This window comes from Haplochromis burtoni, unplaced genomic scaffold (assembly GCF_018398535.1).
Source record: "Haplochromis burtoni strain Fernald_Lab_line unplaced genomic scaffold, NCSU_Asbu1 Contig_6, whole genome shotgun sequence".
NCBI lineage: Eukaryota > Metazoa > Chordata > Actinopteri > Cichliformes > Cichlidae > Haplochromis > Haplochromis burtoni.
Window position 1 is genome coordinate 4,337,442 of NW_024582367.1, and position 21,912 is coordinate 4,359,353.

The 21,912-nt window shown below is 40.3% G+C and overlaps 1 protein-coding gene across 1 annotated transcript in view; it reads right to left on the minus strand.

Moving 5' to 3' along the window:
- Positions 1 to 3,090: 3,090 nt before the first annotated feature.
- LOC102301968 (heparan sulfate glucosamine 3-O-sulfotransferase 3A1) overlaps positions 3,091 to 21,912 on the minus strand; it is a 36,874-nt gene continuing 18,052 nt past the window's right edge. The window contains exon 2 of the mRNA XM_005913557.2: positions 3,091 to 6,179. Coding sequence (XP_005913619.1) covers positions 5,558 to 6,179 — 622 coding nt within the window. The 3' untranslated portion in view covers positions 3,091 to 5,557. The remainder of the gene's footprint in view (positions 6,180 to 21,912) is intronic.

Genomic DNA, 21,912 nt, shown 5'->3' on the forward strand with positions numbered 1-21,912 from the left:
CTTAAAGTTCCCTCCAGAATCGTGCCATTGATATCGAGCTGAATACACTCTGGCAAGGGTGGTCTGTATGTTGTCCCACAGCAGATGTCGGCGTCTTTCATACTAAGCTTTGGAGAATTGAGCTGATGGATGAAAACTGTCTCTGTTTATTACTGTGAGGAACCGTCACTAAGGAGGACCTGCTGACCCACTCAGGAAGGAATAACAAGCAAATTGAACGAGTCAACAAATGGACATCAGCCTCCGCTTCCCCCTTGCTCCCGTGACACTGCGCAGGTCGTCGAAGTCACAACATCATTTTCAGCACACTGACAATCTCCTTCAGAGATTTTCAGAGACTTTCAACAGGTTTCCTCCTCTCATCACGGTTCATAAATGCTTGAGAGTGCAATTTCTCCAAATCAATCAGCAGACTGCGGGAGGAAAAGGCCAAGAGCAAAGAAAAACATGCAGGTGCAGTAGAAGAGGAAAGAAAAGACAGAGGTGTGGAAGAAAAAGGGAGACTGTCCCTTCAGGCACGGGCTCTGACTGATACACTGTTTATACATTCAGTCTACTGTTACTCTGTAGCTAGACAGAAGCATGTTGGCCATTTCAAGCCTTCAGTTTTACCTTAAAACCATCACAAAGAACAGCAGAAACCAGTCCCTATTGCTGTCAGAGGCCAAAAGGGATTATTTGTCAGGCTGAAAATAGGCTTGACATGTGTTTCCCAAAAGTTAGCACTTCAGTGAATTCAATTCTTTATTCTTTAGAAGCTTTTCAGTCACCTCTGTCTTTTTTCAAAAAGAGGTGTTAGCCATGTGACAGATAGGTGCACCCTGCCTCTCTGACTGGATAAATGGATGCTTTATGGATGTTTGTTATGGCTTTTATTAAAGCCGTGCAGTCAACGTACAGATAGAACACTTTTTGGGGTTCATTTGCACAAAATAATCACACTCCATAACGTGATGGACATGTATCTGGAACAGATGAAGCACATTTTTATTGGATGGTCCACTTTGAAATATGACATTGTTTCAGTAGAAACAGCAGTGATTTTTTGTTTCTCTTTTCTTTACAGAAATGGGTAAAAACTGAAGAAAACCTCAAGTCTAAGAAAAGGAATAAAAAATGGCTAAACATGAAACATATACTATGAAAGTCTAACTTTAAAATGAAAAACTAAAATTAAAGATGACAACGAAGAAAACAACTCCGCAGTGGGCTGCAACACATTACTCTCCCACTGGCAGTACAGATGCTGATTCCTCTTCTCCACTTTCGCAATATGAAAGAATAATTACTTACACAGTTAAGTTACAATGTTGCTTAAACTGTCACTCATTAGATACATTTTAACAAGTCAACTCTGGAAAAGCATTAATTAAAACATTAAACATGACGCTCAGAATCAGTATATTCTCCAACATATACCACACATCTCTTTCTGCCTTACCACACTTGGCACTTTCCCCGAGTTAAAAGCAGTCCAAATGGTTGGGTACTGGCTTGGAAGTTCTTGGGTTTAAACCAGGAGAAGGCTTGTTACAGAAGCATTTTAAAACTCAGCATTCTGTTTATTGTCACTCTGTTATTTGTGCATTGGTGCCACAGTCATGAGATCTTAGAGAAAGTCTGACATCCTTTAATCTGTACTAGCTGTCAAACAATGCATGCCAGCAAAATGCAAAAGAACAAGAGTCGACAAGCACTGTGTGCTCCTGTAATTTAGAGGTTATAAGGGTACTGTACTTATTTCAGACTCCTATAAGATGAAAGCTCACCTGTTTTGCAGAACATCGAAACAAGGGTTAAAGCAATGTTTCGCACAGCACGCTTCTTTGAAACAGTAGGCACAGTAGATCGAAGAACCTTTGCTTTTATTTGTTGGGTGTGTCACAAGTTTAACCAGCCATCAGTGATGTGTGTATTAACCCAGATGCCTAAAAAGTTGGCATGCACAATGGATAAGCTTCGGGAGGTGCAAGCTTAGGTTACAATAGCGTGTTAAATGCATTTATCAGATTTTGAACATGGCTCACAATCGCCACATTCAGCATTTTCTTCTTCATGTATCCTGGTGAAAGCAGACTTGATCCAAGTAATGATGTCTTTCTCTTTTCTGGCCAACCTTAGTGTTTCTGTGCAAGCACCAGGGCCGAGAACCTTACCTGCGATATTTCTGACATGCAGAACGGACGAACAAAGTTTGTTGTGGATTAACAAAATTGCAACACATTTAGCCTTATTCATCAAATGCAAACAAATGCAGTTTCCAATCCAAAGAGCCCCCCAAAATTACTTCAACTTCCTGGACTTTATTCTACAATAAGCCTTTTCTTGAGTCTTCAAGATGCTGCCAACACACTAGAATATAAAAGAGGAAGAACTCACCAAGGAGCTGCTCAAAATGCATACTTAATGTTCGTGTACTTCTCAAACAAATACATGTGAAAAATATCTTTTTATATTACTTTTGCTAGAAAAATGCAAAAAAAAAAAAAAGTAAAGCAGTTATGTTTAATACATGGCATTAGCGTTTTTTCAAAAGCCCCTGGACACTATGTGATTTCACCAAACCACTTTAAGAAGCATAGCACACAATATTTGTTTTACAGTTATGGATGTGCAAACTAAAAGAAAAAACAAGTGTCCAGGTAGTGCAGGTGTTTATTTGCTCTGTTTGTCATATGCAAACTAAATGCATTTTCCAACCCAAGGACCCCACAGGTACTACTTCAACTTCCTGGGCTTTATTCCAAAAAAAAAAGCTTGTACCTAAGTTTTCAAAATGCTCCCCACACCAAAAAGGATGTCAGACTTTAACCATCTTGTAAAATCCCCAATAATTCCTTTTGACACTCTTCCATGGAGGCTGGGCAGAGATAAGCTGAGACAATATGGGAAGGTGTAGCAGAGGAGATGGGAAAGCAGGAACCAATGGGTGTTATCATCCCGTAGAAGGCTGAGCTTTAGTGGCTCATCCTTATGAGTGTGGATATACACCTTATGCCTGGATTTTTGCAATGAAGTTACAGCCATGACCCCCCCCAAAAAAAAAGAGAGAGAGGTTCAGATACACAAAATATTTACATATAACATCTTTTATTCAACGGGTGCGAAAAAAACCCTCAACACTTTAAGAAAGAAACAGTCGCAACAATAAAGTTAGATTTGTTACATAATCTCCCCAAAGTCTATATAAGGTTCTTCTCTGAAGCTCTCTCGCACAACCACGTACAAACACACACACACACACACACACAGAAAATAACATTGTTAACATTGTTGATTGCGTTATCTTTTGAGGCACATCTGCTTTCAGAAAGTAGCTCACAATACAAGTGGACAAAGAAGGAACACAACTCAGTCATTGTTCTCATGCTCCCTGGGTTTAGCACAGTGTCCACACACGCACGCACACACACACACACACACACACACACACACACACACACACACACACACACACACACATTGCCTCAAGGCAAGGAAGGCCAGTGACATTAAGTGTATTCAATACACAAGGAGGCAGGTTGAGGAAATCTGAGTCACAGTTTGGGAAGGCCCTTTTCCTCCATCGGAGTCTATGTCTCTTGAATAACAGTGAGTGCTATCTTTGCTTGCAGCTTCATTAACTGAAGGTGGGTAAACGACCCTTGAAATAACAAACTCACAACTCTGGAACTGAAAGTGTTCCAACACCACATTCATCCATGTATAGTAAATACATAATGAAATGAACGACCTGAAATTAAAATGAGGATAACAATTTTTTAGCGCACACAGTATAAAACAAACAAAACTCTAAAAGCATGGAAAACATAATAATAAACGAGGAAACACTCACCGAGGAGTTGCTCAAAATGCATACTTGCTTCTCGTGTACCTCTCGAATAAATACATTTCAAAAAATAACTATGTTTTATCTTTTCATATTACTTTTGCTAGAAAAAATGTGAACATTTTAAAGCAGTCATGTTTAATATATGGCATTAGTTTTTATCAGAAGCTCCTGGACACTATGGGATTTTACCCATCCTCTTGAGGAAGCACAGCACACAATAATTTCCATTTCACAGCCGAGGACTTGCAACGTGAAAGAAAAAAAAGTTTCCCCAGATAATGCAGACAGATATGATGCAAATCCTCCAACAACTCACTCTTTTTTTTTTTTTTTTTTTGAAGAAAACATCTCCATGAGCGTGGATCACAACGAGTTCTGAGGATGGAAAATGTAGCAGAGAAATATTGCATATCAAAACTGCCACTGAGGTGAGATAGGGCATCTTGATCTTTTTTAACAGCCCCGTATTGCCACTAGTGTATTAATGCTGAGGATGGAATGGTGGAAACACTGTTTGGAAAAAAAAATACAAGACTTTGAGAACAGATTTGGGAATCTAAGAGAACGGTAAGCAAACGAGTGAATAAAAGTACTGGTTCTTTGAAAAAGTGTAAATATTCTTCAAACCTATTAGGAAAAAATGTCATATCTCGGCAAAAAAACAAAATTAGGCATTAAAAGTGGCAATACTAATATTGATAATATAATAATAATTATTATAATAATTTTACGTATATAGTTTTTTAAATTTTGAATATTAATTTGCACTAATTTGAGAAAAATACAAAATTAGCATAAAGCTATGTCATTTATAAGGGGTTAAAAACCACTAGGGAAATAATATTTAGAGAAAGTGTAAGGAATCTCCATGGTTTTTGAACAAAAGTAGCAGAAAAAAAATTTATGTTTTTTTTCTTATTCCATTTTGTATCACCCTCAGTAAGGTACTCGTAAAAAACAAATACCAGATGATGCATATGCAAGTTAACTAATAAAAGCTATCACTTCTTTTAAATCAGTATATTGTTTCCTTCTAACCAGGCTCAGTTCACAGCCATGTGTTGCAACTGCTTAGGTCGCTAGCGAGTTGCAGCCATCTCATGCAGTTTGTAATGAAGATGCTTTGAAGCACAATGTTTTCTTCTCAGTAAATGTTTGGTGAGTGTTTAGAGATAAGCTGGCGTCTTCCACAGGCAACGCTGCAATCTGTTAGCCTCTGAAACAATCAAGAAGGTTTTTGGTACACCCTCAAATCTGTGGCCAGATTTTACTTGGTAACATCCAGCAACCTCTGGCAACCACTCACCAACCGGTTGCAGAACACACATTTTTCCCTAGTGACCTGTTTTTGGCAGGGGGTTGACTACTATAAATAAAAGTATCAATTAAATATATCTCAAATAATTAAGTATTATTAAAAATTAATTAATCGTTTTTATGTCATAAAATATTTTTTAAAATATAAATATTTCTATATAATTTTTTTTTAATAAACTAAATTTAATATGATAATTATATGTTTGGAATTATCCATGACTTTTTTTTTTTTTTTTTTGCCAAAGTAGCCTTTTGTCCCCAATAACTATGTTATTGTAATTAAAACTTTATTCTCATAACAACAAAACTTTATTCTCAGAATCTTATATTGATTTTCTGTCAGTTGTGATCCTTTGCAGTCTGATAGTTCTCAGCTTCACGAGAAAAAACCAAAACTAAACTAAACATTCAGTCATCCCAACCAAAAAATCTTCCTGTCATCTGGTAGAACTTCATGTTGAAGGGCCTGTAGAAGTCTCGTAGTCTCTGCACCACCTCAGGGTCAATGTTTGGATGGGTTCGCCCTTTGGTTTTTCCAAGGCAGTGGGGCTTGCTGCTGCCTTCTGCTTTCTTCAGGCACGGGAATCCCTTGGTCTGGTTGAAATAAAAATGTTTGTCTGTGATGATCCTCTTGAGCCCGAGAAAGTCTTGCACACGGCCCAGCTCTCCAGCTGGGTCGCTGATCAAACGCTCGCCGCTCACAAACAGGATCTGCTCCATGGGAAAGTACTGCAGCCAGTTGTCTAGGTGCTTGGCGTAGATGCCAATCTGGATGGCGCTCCATGACGTGTCAATGAGCCCTGTAGTCCTGTTTTTAAAGGTGAGGCTCTCAAATGAGGGAATGTCAGGCTTCTTAGACAGTGTCTGTGTGTAGTCGGAGATAGCTCTAGTGACAGGATCCCTCACTACGACGATCAGCTTGGTGTTCCGGGACATGGCAGAGATTCGAGCAGGAGCTTCCCTGGTCACAAAGTAGCTGGGAGTTTTCTCCATTGTGATTTGACCCTCCAGGGTCTTGGGCATCAGCTCTCTGAGAAGAGAAAATAGTGAGAGAGAAAAAAGGAAGTGAAATATTTATTTGACCTGCACTCTTCACCGAAACCTACTAAGCAACTGTCGCAGTTACACAACCGCTCTTACAACAATAAACATTAAAACTGGATGAACTCCAGCTAAGTCATCAAAAACATTGAATCCAATCAATCAAGAATAACACTAGTAACAGTTTGCTTGCAGAAGTTTATTTATTTGATTTCTCTCATGCGTGACCAAATGTTGATTGGCAGGTTTGCCGCAGCTCCGCTTTCCGGAACGCCTCTGGATGTAAAGAGATGTGGTGTGGTTATAAAAGAGGGGGCTCTCCCTTGGGTGCATTTGAAAGGGGGTATTCCTCACTCTTGTCCAGAGCAAAAAAGAGAGGATGTCAATCTCTATACCTCTACTATGGTAATGCCAGTTATAAAATATTAATACTCAATGCCCTCGCAGTATGATCACCTTCTTGCCATTCTTTTTCAACAAATGGAAAAAAAAAGTATCCAAAAAATCCATTCAAGTGGATAGGGAGACTTTTTTTCCCTCCTCACAAGGTTCACATATGGTTCAACATTATATTTATTTCAAACATAATTTGGAAAATTCCTCATATAAATGGTTCCACTTGAGCAATCTGAACACAATGCATAGCCACATACTGATCCTAAACGAAATGAAATCCTGGTGATAAAGTTCAGCTAGAGCAATCCCTGAAATTATAATATTTGGTCGTAGTTATAAATGGCATCTTTTCACCATTTTCTTTCACATCTCTCTACCTCCACTCTCCTTCTGTCCAGCCGCCTTCAGGACAGCGACCTTAAGCAAAAGTGGGTAAAAGCAGCCCATGAATGATTAACGTGCCCTCCCTCTACCATTTAGAGTCTCTGCAGAATACAGCTTTAAAATTCACCAAAGTACAGAATGCAAGTGTCAATTATTCATCTGCTTGGCTGCTGCGTAAAGCGAGGACTGGCACCGACTAAGTGGCCCGGCCTGTTCCCAAGGTAGATGAAGTTTCCCACCTGTGACAGAAGACCATCAAAGAGGGTGGTCCTCATAAATTTCTGGAGAGTGCTCGACAACTGAATCTGTTGCGTGTAATACCATGTAGTAAAATACATAGTAACATATACAATCAAAGTGCAGCTTCTGCCTGACAGTAGGCACGTTTTAATTTCTGATGTGACAGGCACCGTTTTTCATCCTTGCTAAGACACTGGTATACAATCATGCTCCGTTTAGCATGCACAGTATGAAATAAGACAGAGGGCATGTTTGCCGAGACGGAGCGCTAAACAAACAGAGTGCATTTCTAAAAGACACTAGCCGAGATGAACGTGATGGCTGGTTTTGCTCGGGGCTGTTTGCAATTACTCTTTATAATGACAAATACAAGCTCTTTCTGATCTAATGCTCTAACTGGTGGGTTGACAACAAACAGATAACAGGTGCAGACATTAAAGATCTGTCGGATCTGTCGCTGTTACGGCCTGAAGATTCAGATTTAGATTAATCTGCCATCTGCACAGGTACAGGAAAGTGCATGGAAATTGGAATAAATGTGTGCACGCTCAAACTTTTCGAATAGATTTTTTATAATATGCAGCAATAGTTGTAAAAGAAAACATACTATAAGCATAATGAAAACAGTAAACTAGGTAAAGCTGCTGAATGTACTGTTTTTGTGAGTAAAGCTGCTGCAGGTTGGATCACCGAAATGACAGAACAAGAATGGCATTGTCAGTTTTCTTTATGGTTGTCTCAGGTTTTAAAACAGCTGCTGGCTGATCTCAGTGTGTGAGGTGAAATGGATCTAAGAGCTACAAGTCAATACCTTCAGGCCAATGTCAAAACACATCCAGTATCCTGAGTGAATCCCCTCTTTGAGGGACGATTCACGAGGTCAGCACAGTGGGGACAAGCAGGATGTGGTCGATAAGAGCAACAGCGTCAACACAGGTGCACCGATGTCTCGACATCTTCCTGCAACACTGACCGTCAGCTGACCTCCGGAGTCCTCTCAGTAACTGCGACCTCTCCTACAGCTGTGTAAAGAGGATCCCGGACAAGGCTCCTTTCCTCTCGCATTAGCTCTGCCCCATCGCACCGAGAGTCCAGAGCGAGGCAGTATAATAGTACTTTGAAACAAAATCAATGCCATCAGGGATTACAAAGGCTGCAGAGCTGACAAGTCACTGATGGAGAACATTGAGACTATTTATTGATAAAAGGGGACTTCCAGACGCTGGCATGCAGGCAGACACTCAGAATGTCTTCCTCCCTACATTGGGAACATGCTGATTTAGGAACCACCAACCTTCCGAAGCAGTCCTCACAGGTTCCCGACGCAAAAGAGAACATTACTGCGTTATGAAAAAGAAATGAGTCTGTACTAAAGGAAGCATCCATATTTCATGGTGTGCGTTGAGCTGGTCCTGTGGTCGATGCGCTAACAGCAGTGGCGTGGTGCTGCGAGGCCACTCGAAACAGTGGGGGGAATTTTCGGAGACAGGGAGGGATGTGGCATGGTGTAATGTAGATTACATGAAGACAGCCATGTTTGGAAGTTAAAATAGAGACGTCATAAAGTAGTAGTCGGAGTGATATAAATTTTATAGTTACCTGAAAAATGCAATACTGATTAAACAGCATATTTGTTTCTGTTTGAAAAATGAAATTTGAACACTTATTCCAGGTTTTCCCAAATTTAGCTTTGGCTAACTTACACAGCTACACCATTTACTCTAAGCAAAGGATTTTACTTATCATGGGTTCTTGTTTATGTGCCTCTCAGAGCTCTGAGTACCGACCAACTGAATGCAACTGTGGTTACAAGTGGCTGAAATTAATTACTTTTAAAGAGTCAAGTAAAGGTAACAAGTCTAAATATGCAGAGGCAGTTTGAAATCAAGCCATCGCTTGTTACCTTTTTGCAACTTCTCCTGGGAGTCTAGAGGGCACAATTAGTAGGTCAGACGCCCAGGCTAAACCCAGAACTCAGTTAAATGTTTATCCATCTCATGGCTTTGTGGGCATTACTGAGGAGAAGGACTGTTGCCACTGTGACCCAACTCTGGATAAGCAGTAGGCTGCAGCCAGATTTGCATCTATATGAAATGATGCAGCAGAGCCAGTTTCTGTTACTTTGATTCCAACCAATTCTCTTTTTGTCTATATTACCCACAATCCAACTCGAGTAGATCAGGCGTGTTTTTGTGCTTGCAGAGATCGTTAAGAAAATCCATGCTCATCTGGTGTATCTTGGAGTGGTGTCACAGATTTTGTACTTGTGATGACCTCCAAAGCAAATCCTCAAAGCTGTCAAAGGTCTAACCAATAATGTGACTAATACACAGTAAAGTTATATAAAGAGAAGAACTTTAATTCTCAACATTAAAGTTTTACTTGGGGAAATAATTTTTTTTTACAGTAGGGGAACTGTAGTAGGACATTTCTTTCCATTCTAGAGAAGAAGCATGCAGTGATTTCTAATGAAACTTTACTGGCAGTGGTAGGTGATGTAACAGATGACAAACCGTCCAAGTGCTTGAGATTTACTGCAGTTCCAGATTCTGCTTTGATGTCTTCATCACGCTGCTAAAAAACGACTCCCTAAGCATACTGACGCATGAAACGCAGGCAGTGGGATCGACTCGTGAAACAAGATGCAGACCCAAAATGAAATACGAAACGGAGCATGCAAACCCAGGCTTCCCTTTAAATCAAATTCAATGCTTTGGCATACGTTTGAGTACAGAAGACAAAACAAGAAAAAATACAAAGGCTGACTACAATGTTTAGAAGATGACAAACAAACAGTTTGTAGACATGACAGAACATCATACAAGTTGTAAATGTACGTCATTCCTCTCATATGGAACTAACTAGCTGGAAAGAGAGGCCAGGATTCTTTCAGGAAACTCTATTCCCTATTAAAAAACCAAATCCAATGTACACAGTAACAGGCAGTAGATCACTAAATGTGCCCTTTGTAAGCTTGTCTATAAAGCAACCACTTTGGAATAAAGGGCCTGATGCATCAATGCTTTCCCTTCCCTGCTGAACAAATTACACTTGCAAACCGACTCAGCTCTGCCCTCATATCCAGGCTGTGACTCATGTCTCTTAAATAAATGGTGAAAAAAAGTCTGAATGTGTCATAGGTCATATTTACTGTAAATCAGGTGCACACACAATATGACAGCACGGCATATGAATTAGCCAGGTGAAAATACTAACAAACTATCAGCTCCAAAAGGGCCATTTCCTGGTGTTATCTTTGACCTTTTAGAAAGGGGTTTGGATGGGAGCCAAAGTCTGTTAATAAACGGGAGTTGTAAAGAAATAAAGGCAAGTGGGAATGAGTACTGTCCACTTCTCTCCCAAAAGCCTCTGATTCATTTTTCCTCTTTCAGCAGGGAGCACTGGCAGGCATAAATACACTCCCACTGTGTTCCCCTGCCACTACCACCAGATAATAATCTTGTAATTGGCTCAATATTTCTGCTGCTTGCAGGCGACGCTAGGGCCAGTGCCGCTCTTGGTGGCTTGGACTCACCAGATATTTTCCAGGTCAGTGAATTCTAACGGAGGTCAGGGATAAAGAAGGAGGAGGAGGAAAAAGGGGGGTGATTTAGAGTAATGGCTGCTGTGCGGTGAGGGGAAGGCCCATTCCTTTGAGCCCAGAGCTTTTCTTCTCTGTCAACCTTCTGCAACAACACAGCCCTTTACCTGCCCTGCGGGCTGTAATCGCTGGCAAGGCTGACAACATAAAGGCATCCGAGAGGAAACTCGTGAGGCAGGATGTTGTTGTGCAAATTTCTCTAAGATCCCATAGGAAAAACAATGAATGGCAAAATAATGTTTTCTTTAAACTCCGGATCACCTCCCTTAGTATTAATGAAATGTTTAATGGTAGTAGTGTGAAGTAAAATGTTTCAGACTTTACTAAGTGGAGGCTAATCAAGAACTGTATATAAAGGATGGGAGTACCCACATGATATCATATCTTAAATTAATTTATTTTTTTCATATAGCACCAGTTCTGTACAGAGTTAAAGAACAAGTGTTTTACGGAGCCATAAGCAAACACTTTTGTTCAAGAGGATGAAGTTTAAGTCAAGTTTAGCTAGCTTTAATTTGATATTAACTAGCTCAGTTGATACCTGCTAGCATACACATGAAACAATATTAGAATGTCATTCACTTAAAAAAGGTGCAGACTTGTTCATGCCAAGGCATTAATATGTTTACTACTATTCTAAATTTGAGAATTTTAAACTGAAGCTCTATCATAACTGGTAGTAAACCTGGTTCTGAAGCCAGTCTCTAGTGGCTGTTTGAGGAAATACAGTTTTAGAATTTCTGCATTTGCCCTAATTTTTCAGCTCCAGAAGGTTTGGTGTAAGAAATACAACTACTTATCATGGAAAGATTACAGGTATTATCCTCCCAGCAAGTCCCAGTCAGAATTATTGTCCTTTTAAATCCCAGGTCCTGAAGGATCTACCTGATCCTTTTTCCCCCCTCTATTGGATTTAGAATAATCCCATATAATGTCACTTTTGCCTGGCTCCCTGCACTTACAGTTTTAAGACCTCACTTTGTTTCACCATGGCAACAGAGGGCGAGTGTGAGTAGGGGGTCAGGTGTTAACTTTTGTGTATGTGTGTATTTCTGGTTTTGTGTTTCTCATAGACCAGGAGTGTCCAACTCCAGGCCTCAAGGGCCGGTGTCCTGCAGGTTTTAGATGTGACCTTGATCCAACACAGCTGATTTAAATGGCTAAATTGCCTCCTCGACATGTCTTGAAGTTCTCCAGAGGCCTGGTAATGAACTAATCATTTGACTCAGGTGTGTTGACCCAGGGTGATGTCTAAAAGCTGCAGCACACCACTCATGAGGCCTGGAGTTACCCACCCCTGTCATAGACAGGAGATTCATGCTATAGTGTGCATCCCCTCAACATAAAGACAGTTTCCTAATTTAAATAAAAAGTTATTTTTCATCATTTCTAACCTTCTTTTGTGGTTTTTTTTTCTTTACTGCAGTCACAAATATCCTTGAGTAAATCTCTTGACCAAAATACGTTCATATAATGAAGCTGGTTACACTGATTTCAACTAAAAAAAAGAGGGAAAAAACACAATTGGGATTATGATTTGTAAAAGCACAGACTACATCAAAATTATCCACCAAAGCTGTCTAATAAATAAAGAGCTACACCAAAGTGATCCATGGGAACCGTAAGACGCAGGAAGTAATTCTGAGAGACATACAATTTCCAGATAACAGCATAGTCTATTCTTGGAAAAACAAATGGGAGGACATAGTCAACTATTCTCTGCTGGGAAATGACAAGGTTTTGATAAAGAGTAAGTCGGAAAGGAAAGAAACTCTGCAGGACACTGGGGACGCACAAGATAACAGCGTCATGGTGGAAAGAAGAAAAGTTTAAATGAATTAAGTAAAATGGCAACTTTTAAAAAATAGGAAATGTACTGTCTGCTTGAAAATTAGTAGATGAAAGGGATACGAACAGTCATGTAGTGGCTCTGTTGGGGAGAAGAAAGCAGGAAATTAGGTTGAAATATTGAAATATAAAAATATTGGTTAATATCAAAGAGGTCTATAAAAATATTTGTTGTTAATAACTTCTCACTGAAAAAACTGAAGAATAAAACTTTCAGCCGCTCCTTAACGGAGATGGTGAGGGAAACAATAAAGCAAAAAAACATAAGATCCAGTCACACTGGCTATAAATAGACTGGTTAAAGCACTTGAACACGTTTTTTTTCTACTCTCATACATAAAATCTGAAAAAATATATGCTGGCCTATTTCCATTGCAATTCATATAATGTCAGGCTGAACTTGGAAAATGTTATACACATTTAAATATTAGAGACCTCATAAATAATGCCTGTAAAGAAAAAAAATCAGACCACTGCAAGTTGTTACTGAGTGAACCTGATTATAAATAGACTACAAGAATAATATTGTATCATGCACTGTAGTAAAAACTTCTCTTTTTTCATATAATCTTGTGTAGATAAATCTCTCTGCTGGACACTCGCCCTACTACTGAGCCGTGAGGTTTTCCTCCTTTTTTTTTTCTTTCCATACAACAACCACCATACGATTTAGTAAAAAATTTATAGGCTCAGCTTTGCAATATGTTCTTATAAATTTGTCAGCAGTATTTTTAACAGAATCCTTCTCTCTTTTTTTCGCTGGTGCTGAGTGTCCTCCAGTTTATTGCATATGGGGGAAAAAATAAGCTTTATCCTTATGGCAACTAGCTTGTGAATTATTGAACCTTTCTAACTGTGTTTGGAAGAGTTACTGAGGGAGGCAAAGAGGTTGCAGGAGGCATTCAAGCCTCTGCTGATGTCTGAAACATTTCAGACATCAGCAGAGGCTTCAACATCCAGATTGCACATGAGCAGAGAGGAGGTGAGGTAAGGAAATGAATGAGCATCAGGGTGATGAAGGACAGAAGATCACTCACTTTTGCTTTATTGCCATATAAACTCATTTAGGTAGGATGGCTTATCCACATGCTGACTTATAATCTGTCTGCTAGTGTTTTATTCTTCTATACAGTAAGGTGAAAAACAAAGGTTTGACAGGACTATGTGCAGACCTGTAAAAAACTACATAAACTGTTGCAGCGTCTATAGAGATTAAGAGAATAATTTGCAGCCAGGTGCTCGTAATCAAATGCACTTGATTAACTGATCCTCAGCATGTGTGAGCACCTATAAAAGCAGAGGTTTGGGCAGTTTACTTATTCAGAGAACTCAGGTGTGTATGTTAAAACAATGCCAAAATCTTAACAGGGCTGAACACCCTAGCAAAGTCAACTCAAGCAATGCTTAGAAAAATCGCAATAAGACCAAGAGCTACATCTCAGACTCCACAGGCCGCAGTTAGCGTGACAATGCAATTAGAGAAAGAGTTAACAGGTATGGCTTTTTTTAGAACTGCTGACAGGAGAAAAGCCTCTTGAGCAAGGAGCAAAAGAGCAAGGTAGCACAGCTTTGGTTTGCATCTGACCAAACCAGAAGACTTTTGTCTGTCTTTTGGACAGATGAGACCAATGTAGCGATATCTAAACATAATGCACAGCACTATGTTTTGCAAAAACCAAACACAGCATATCAAAGCACACTTCACAAATATAATACCAAATGTCAATCACAGTGGTCGAGGAATGATTATTTGTTCTTGTTTTGCAGTCACACTCACACGCTTACATGAACTCCTGTATACCAAAGTACTTTAGAGTTAAACGTGAGGCCATCTAAGAGGCCGCTAAAGCTGGGCTGAAACAGGGTAAAAGGCAGGACAATGATCTCAAGTACACTGATAACTCTACAACAGAATGGCTAAAAAAAGAGAAGAATCAACGTGTGGAAATGGCCCAGACCTCAAACCTGCTGCGGCCGGACCTTAAAAGAGATCTGCATAAAAATTCCTGGAAACTCGAAACATAAATGATTTCTTCAAGTTATTGTTGCCAATGTTTTCTTTAAGCTTTTGAATCATGAGATATACTTGATTTTCCTCTTTCAAATGCTTGTATATCTTTATATGCATATTCTAATTGTTGAGCTATTACAATCTGAATCAAAGACAAGGTTGAATTAACTTGTCAAAAAATTTATTTCTGTTGTGCTGCTAGTCCAGGTTAAGCAAAAAGGTTGAACATTGTGATGAAATGAAAAAAACAAAAAAAAACAAAGGTTAATGCACGTAAAGATTTCTCACTCTTTAATTAGTTTACACTTTATATACAAATAGTGTAATTTCTCTTTATAATTTTATAACATTAAGATGTTCAAGTAAACCAAATTGCTGGAGAACCTAACCATTAAATATAACCTAAGATGTATCTCTATATTGTACATAATGTCATCACATTGTTTGTAGCTTTGAGTCGATTCCCCCACAGCACTTTTTTCATATTTCTCTGACCTACTTATTTGAAGTTACATGGAGTTTAAAACAGAGCGTGTGGAAATGACACTTCAGTGGGATCGGCTTTGGCAAAAGCTCCCAGTTATTCTTCATTCTGCTAAGTCAGCTTTTAGAGACTCAGCAGCTAGTGGGAGATAAGACACCTAAACTTGGGTTTAATACCAAAGCTCATTTTCAAGGTATTGTGTTTTCGAATGTTCACTTATATGGGGAAGGTGGCTTCGTTAGGAAATTTCAAGTGGCCTTTCTATAGCCCTTCTTATCCCTTCTCCATGGTTCCAAATATCGAAATAATCTGGAGAAAGAAAAAGCAGAAAGAACTACTTGCGTCAAACAGAACTCATTTCAGTCAATATTTAAATTCTACATCTAAGCCTGGTTTGAATACAAAAAAGCCCTGTGTCAAATGCATGAGAGCAAAATTAAATGTGAATTTGTTCAGAGCCAAATGGAAGGCTTTAAGGGGCCTACTCTGTGATAATTACCCATGACAAAAGGCTAGGGCTTTTGTCTTTGGAACCATTGCCATGGTGATTTTCAAGCTTCTGAAACATTCAATATAAACATTTGAGGATGCTGAATATGCCATAGACTGTCACTAAAAAGAGAGCCGTTACAAGCCACATCTTTGCTGGCAGAGATCCCGCCTGCATGCCTCCATGCTGCTCTTGCAGGAAAAAATTAGTTCAGATATTACGACACAGAAAACAGACAAAGGCTTGTGATTTGAACATATAAAGGCTAAACTCTGATAACTACAGACCCTTCTATGAACACAACGACAAATACATTGGATTGGCAAAAAGACAATCCTTTCTGTTTGCGAAGGCATAGATACAACAATGCTAAACCTTTGTAAAAGGTTTTTAATTTGCGGCCTTCAATCGAGAAACGGCTCTATAAAGACATTTTCTCTTATTCTCTTCTCTATATACCTTATTCCTTTTGGGCATGACCCTTTCTTTATCATCAAAAACAGCCTTGTAACGAGAGATGACAGTTTCATTATAGTTACCATTGTAAGGAAACGTGACATTAAGATGTTTCGCGTACAGGAACACCACTTGGTCATCAAACTCTGATCATTGTGTAGTGTTTCCCAAAGAACTAGATTCAAGTTGTGGCAGATGTAAAGGTGTGTTCATGCGTCTGAGAAGACACACTGATGCTTTCTTAGATGAATTATTAATGAATACTATATAAGGAAGTTTTGTGCCAACATTTCAATGCTGAACATTTTGTGACAAATTAAAAAATCTGAGTAAAATATTCAGGCGCTTCCCCAGTGAGTCCTACAGACAGACCCCACCGCCATCCATCTGGACTGCAGCTGGCAACAGTCATCCTTGTTCTGCTCTGCAGTCTTGGTGAGCTTGCATATAAACTTGTTGCAAGCACTAGTTGGACTGAGACTCCAGATTACAGTGAACAAACTGCATCCCAAAACAGACAGCAGGGCTTGAGACTGTCTTAAAATCTGAATTGATGCTGTAACTGGTCAGCCTTCTGGGAGGACCCCCATGCTAGATAAAGATAAGCAGAACATCAATGACACAGTTGGGATTTAGTGATTGTTGACCACAATTTGGGTATAGACCCATTAGGTGATCCCTGCAAGTTTCACCAATACTCTTCCAATACTCTGAGGAGTATTACTTCTCGATTGACAGACCGACTTTTTACGATGGCATGAGGTCACTGGCCCTTTAGCTAGATGTGCATAAAAAAATACAATTAAAATAAAAAAAATTCTAAAATCAGTCACCAAATATGTTTTGGCAGCTGTTTATAGACCTGTGTAGTAGAGCCGAAATGGGATAAGACTAATATAGATACTGATATTTCTAAAATAAAAGGGGGAAAAAATAGGCTGACCAAGTTCTGAGTCTTCACAGAGATATGACAATCTTGTGTTATGCCTTCTCGTTGGCAGGAGGGGGTAACACAACAACTTCAATAGGTCAGTACAACTGTTGTAGCAAAAGAGTTTTAATGGTTAATTTCTCAACAAAAAAAAGTCTCAAAGCCATACAACAATGTGGGGGAGAAAGGGAGCGTTTGGTTGTGCCGAAGAAAAACACCAAAAAGACAAACCCAGAACCTAGCTGAGCTTTACTTTAAGAGAGAAACAAAAGAAACAAAGCCCTAATCCTCAACTCACAAAATAAGCTCAAACATTACATGGGTGGCACCAACCTACTTACCTAGTGTGTTTAACAGAAAACATCCTACGTGAGGAAATGTACAGGGTCCCCCAGACTTACCTAGTCCTCTAACTCCCACCACAAACTTTACACAAACAAATGAAATGCTCCGGGGCAGCTCAACGCATGTGGCAAATGATCTTTAGCGAGGAGGAGGAGAGAACTGCCTCTAGCCACAGGTGAATTCCCTTTTATAAGGGTGTCCTCAATTTCAGCTTGATGGCCTTGTTATTTCATTTTGTCGTCTCAGACTGCTGACTGGTAACCAAACTTTCGAAATCTTTGATTGTGATGTGAAGCTGCTTGACTTCCTTCTCCAGCTTCTATCTCCAACTGGCAAATCTGGAGTTTGAGATCAAACTCTGCTTTACGCACTGGCTCCCCTTCCCGTGCTTCCAGCCGGAGGCGAGCTAGATGAACCTTAAGTCTGGCATTACCACTAGATTCACCGAAGTCTCGCGACACGGGTTAAAAACGAGTTAAAGTAGGAGGCTCCTGAGGTTCCACCAAGATTTTGGGGGAGTTGCCACAACAGCAACCCTCTCCTTTTTATTTTCTTTCTCTCAAAAGTGAGTACTGAATGGCAGTCAGGCTACCTCAGGCGAGCACATGGAGGACTGTGCAGCCCCTCCAAAGAAATGCCACCCCACACCATTACTGACTCACTGCCAAACAGGTCATGCTGGAGGACGTTGCAGGCAGCAGAACGTTCTCCACGGCGTCTCCAGACTGTCATGTCTGTCACATGTGCTCAGTGTGAACCTGCTTTCATCTGTGAAGAGCAGAGGGTGCCAGTGGCGAAGTTGCCAGTCTTGGTGTTCTCTGGCAAATGGCAAACGTCCTGCACGGTGTTGGGCCGTAAGCACAACTCCCATCTGTGGACCTCGGGCCCTCATGCCACCCCTCTGGCAGTGCTCCTCCGGTTCCTCCTTGGACAAAGGCGGAGGTAGCGGTCATGCTGGGGGGTTGTTGCCCTCCTACGGCCTCCTCCACATCTCCTGATGTACTGGCCTGTCTTCTGGTAGTGCCTCCATTCTCTGAACACAACGTTGAGAGACACAGCAAACCTTCTTGCCACAGCTTGCATTGATGTGCCATCCTGGATGAGCTGCACTACCTGAGCCACTTGTGTGGGTTGTAGACTCCATCTCATACTAGAGTGAAATCGCCACCAGCACTCAAAAGTGACCAAAACATCAGTCAGAAAGCATAGGTCCTGTGGTCACCACCTGCAGAAACACTCCTTTATTGGGGATGTCTTGCATGCCTGTTGTCTATTCCATTTGCACAACAGCATGTGAAATTGATTGTCAATCAGTGTTGCTTCTTAGGTGGACAGTTTGATTTCACAAAAGTTTGACTTGAAGTTACATTGTGTTGTTTAAGTATTCCCTTTATTTTTATGAGCAGTGTATATCAGTCCACCTACCGGATAGCCCCCCTAAACACTGAGGAACTTAAAAGCTTATTTGGCCTACACTAGAAAATGCTTCTTCTGCACTGATACTGTGTTTTCATTGCTAATACTATTTTTTTTTTTTGTATGTGTACTGTATGTCTATTCTCATATTAATTATCATAACTTTTGTCAGTGTGTATTGTAACCCTTACCTAACACTTTTTCTAGCATAAATGTCTAGGGACAGTTGGGGCTTGATAAACTGGAGCTTATTTCAAACTCTGGCAGTTGAACAATTAAAACTTCTGAGCTACTTTTAATCCTTTTAAGTTTTGCCCCACATCTGTTTCCCATTATACTGTAATACACATGGTAGTATGTCTTGATTTGGCTTATGTTTCACCAGAACAGTCCACTAACACCCAGCGGGGATCTTGCATATGAATGATTAGTGTCATGGTTGCCTATAGAGCATTTAAGTAGGCTGTGTGGCTGTTTATCATTCAAATTTGAGGATACATCTGCCAATGTAACAATGCTTTTATCTCTCATCAGTTACCAGCTTTCCTACTCTGTGTCTCTCAGCCCAAAGTCCTTTAATATCTAAGTAAAGTAGTTCTGCACTGCAAGGGGCAAGAGAAAGGGAAGAAATGAGGAAGAGCTGGGTGTGGCGAGGACTGTGGTTAAGTGTGCATGTGTGTGGTTGGTTCTGCATTAGACAGTTTGCTCACTTTAACCACTCAAGATGAAAAGCTTGTGAAGATGTCTCATGCATCCTGAAAACTCTTAAGAGTCTGCTTTAATCTTTAACAGCATTTTCATCTCATACCCACTGCACAGGTAAGCACATCGATGCACAGACGATAATACAGTGGGATAACTGAACTCAACATCATACTGTACCACATCCACAATTAAAGTAAGAACTTGACAGGTTGAAAACCCAAGTCTGAGTCTTGTTGGCATACTTCTGAGAACTCTGACTGTAAACCGCCTGGGATTTTCTAAAATAGAACAACTTCTGAAAAGGAGTCATTGTTCTGTTCAAATGCAAGCATATAGAGAAGCCAAAATTAGTCAGGTAGAATCTCAGCCAACAGAGCTGGAGTAGACAGGCTGGCAGATTGTTTCGCTGTGAACTCAGAACATCATTGTATTTTTCTCTCAGACATTTAGGACTACCTCACAGCAGAGAGCCGGTGTTGGTTTCAGATGCCATCGTACAGAACCGCATTCGTTTTCTTACACTGCTTTGTCTCAGGACCTATACGCAGGAGAGGGCAAAAGGCAGTAAAACATAATTTCCATATGAAATTTGATAGTTTGAACATAATGAAACCCAAATATTTGAGTTCACTTTAAAAAGCTCTGGAAGCACATGGAAACTAAGCTTACCTAAATTAACAAAAAAAGTTACAAGATAGCAAAACAGATCTGGACAAAAGCAATACTTCCAAAACGTGCGAGCTCAAGTTTCTGTTTAGACTGAGTAAAAAGGGAAAGGCACACAGACAGTGTGAGATATTGTAGAGGGGAGTGCAGAAAAGGCTTGGGGTAAGAGTCAAGTGTCAGGTGGACAGCAGTATCGGGGGGTGTAAAAGTGATTACACTGTCTCTGTGCTCTCTTCCTCCCTGTCTCCTCTTCCTATTTCATTTTCTCCCTCCTCCCCCCCTTCTTCCTGCCTCCATCCCTCTACTCCCAGGCTTAGAATACAAAGCGCCTGGCACATCACATTGCTCTCCTCATCGCTGTGCCAAACCACAAGGAGAGCACACCAGCACAGCTTGCACCCTCTGCGTTGCACTGCCACCACAGAAGAAGCAGAGAGGGGCAGGGATTAGCATATATGAATGCTCTCCCTTATCACTTCTTTTGACATGTACATGCTCACACAATCTTTTCGTTTTTTTCCTCTTAATTTTAGTGCCAGAACGACACAGACAGCGGCAGATGAAGGTTATGTTCCCTTCCTCACATCTAGGAGCTTTAAATATTTTATATATTTTTTTATTCTTCCCCTTAAACATCCAGCAGAATAAATAATGAGCTTGGTAATAGCAAGTTACCAAAATGATTTATGTTCATCTGGTGTGAGAATGAATGCAGTTCAGGAAGGCAGGCAGGGAGGAGCCAGTGTTAAAGCCATGGTCGAATGCGTGATTTCCATTTTACGTCCCTTGCATTATCCATTAAATAAATAGCCTGGAGAAAATGGAACTTTGCGCCACTCCTTTCTGTTGAGGCAGCAGTGCCGTGCATAACGAACAGGTGATGCTGAGATGTGCGAGGCTGGTATGCTATCAGCAACAGTTGCACACGCTGATGGTGATTGTAAGCGGTGCCAGTGAGGTGGGGCGGGATGGAGAACAGGTTGTCGCTGAAAGAAAAGGTGAAAAATGACCCATTGTGGAATGTCACAGGAGCTAAAACGACACAGAATGGCTAAAGTGGAGCCAGTGGTTGCCTGAGGCTGGGCTGTGACCCAGAATTCCACAGACCCCCAGTGAGAAACCGGGAGGCTCCATTGTGGCTGAGTTAAACTGACTGTGTAACATGAAAACACCTCCTCTTTTTTTTCCCCCAGACTGCTGAGAGGTAACTCCATCTGGGAAGCTGAGTTGAGGGTACAAGATAATATGAAGTGTAACAGAGAACTGAGGAGACGCCGACAACGTGCTAATGTTTTAGCCTGTCAGCTCTCTGTGAGCAAAGACGGATGGTTTTAGAAATAGAATGTAATTACAGGGCAGAACCTCGTTGTCGGGGTTAGAACAATGCCTATACTGTAGTAGAGGTTTCTTTTTTCTCACTGCTAACAAGGCCAATCGGTTGAAAGTGATTTTGAGTAAAGAGACAAAAGTGACACAAAGCAACCTGAATGATGTACTTTTTTTAAAATTAAGTAAGAGGTCTATATTTAATTTTTCCCCTGTTTTATTTCCCTATTTCAAAAAGTCTTTTACTTATGCATTTTTCATACCAGAAAGTAAAAGGTGAATATTTTATTGCCAAGAGGCCTAATGAGAGAGTTTGTTTTGATCCCCTCCATATTTAATATAGGTGTGCAGACGAACCAATGAACTGCTGGTGCAGGATAATGTGATCTCTCAGTGAAGCAAATTGTTTTCCCAGAGCAGTTA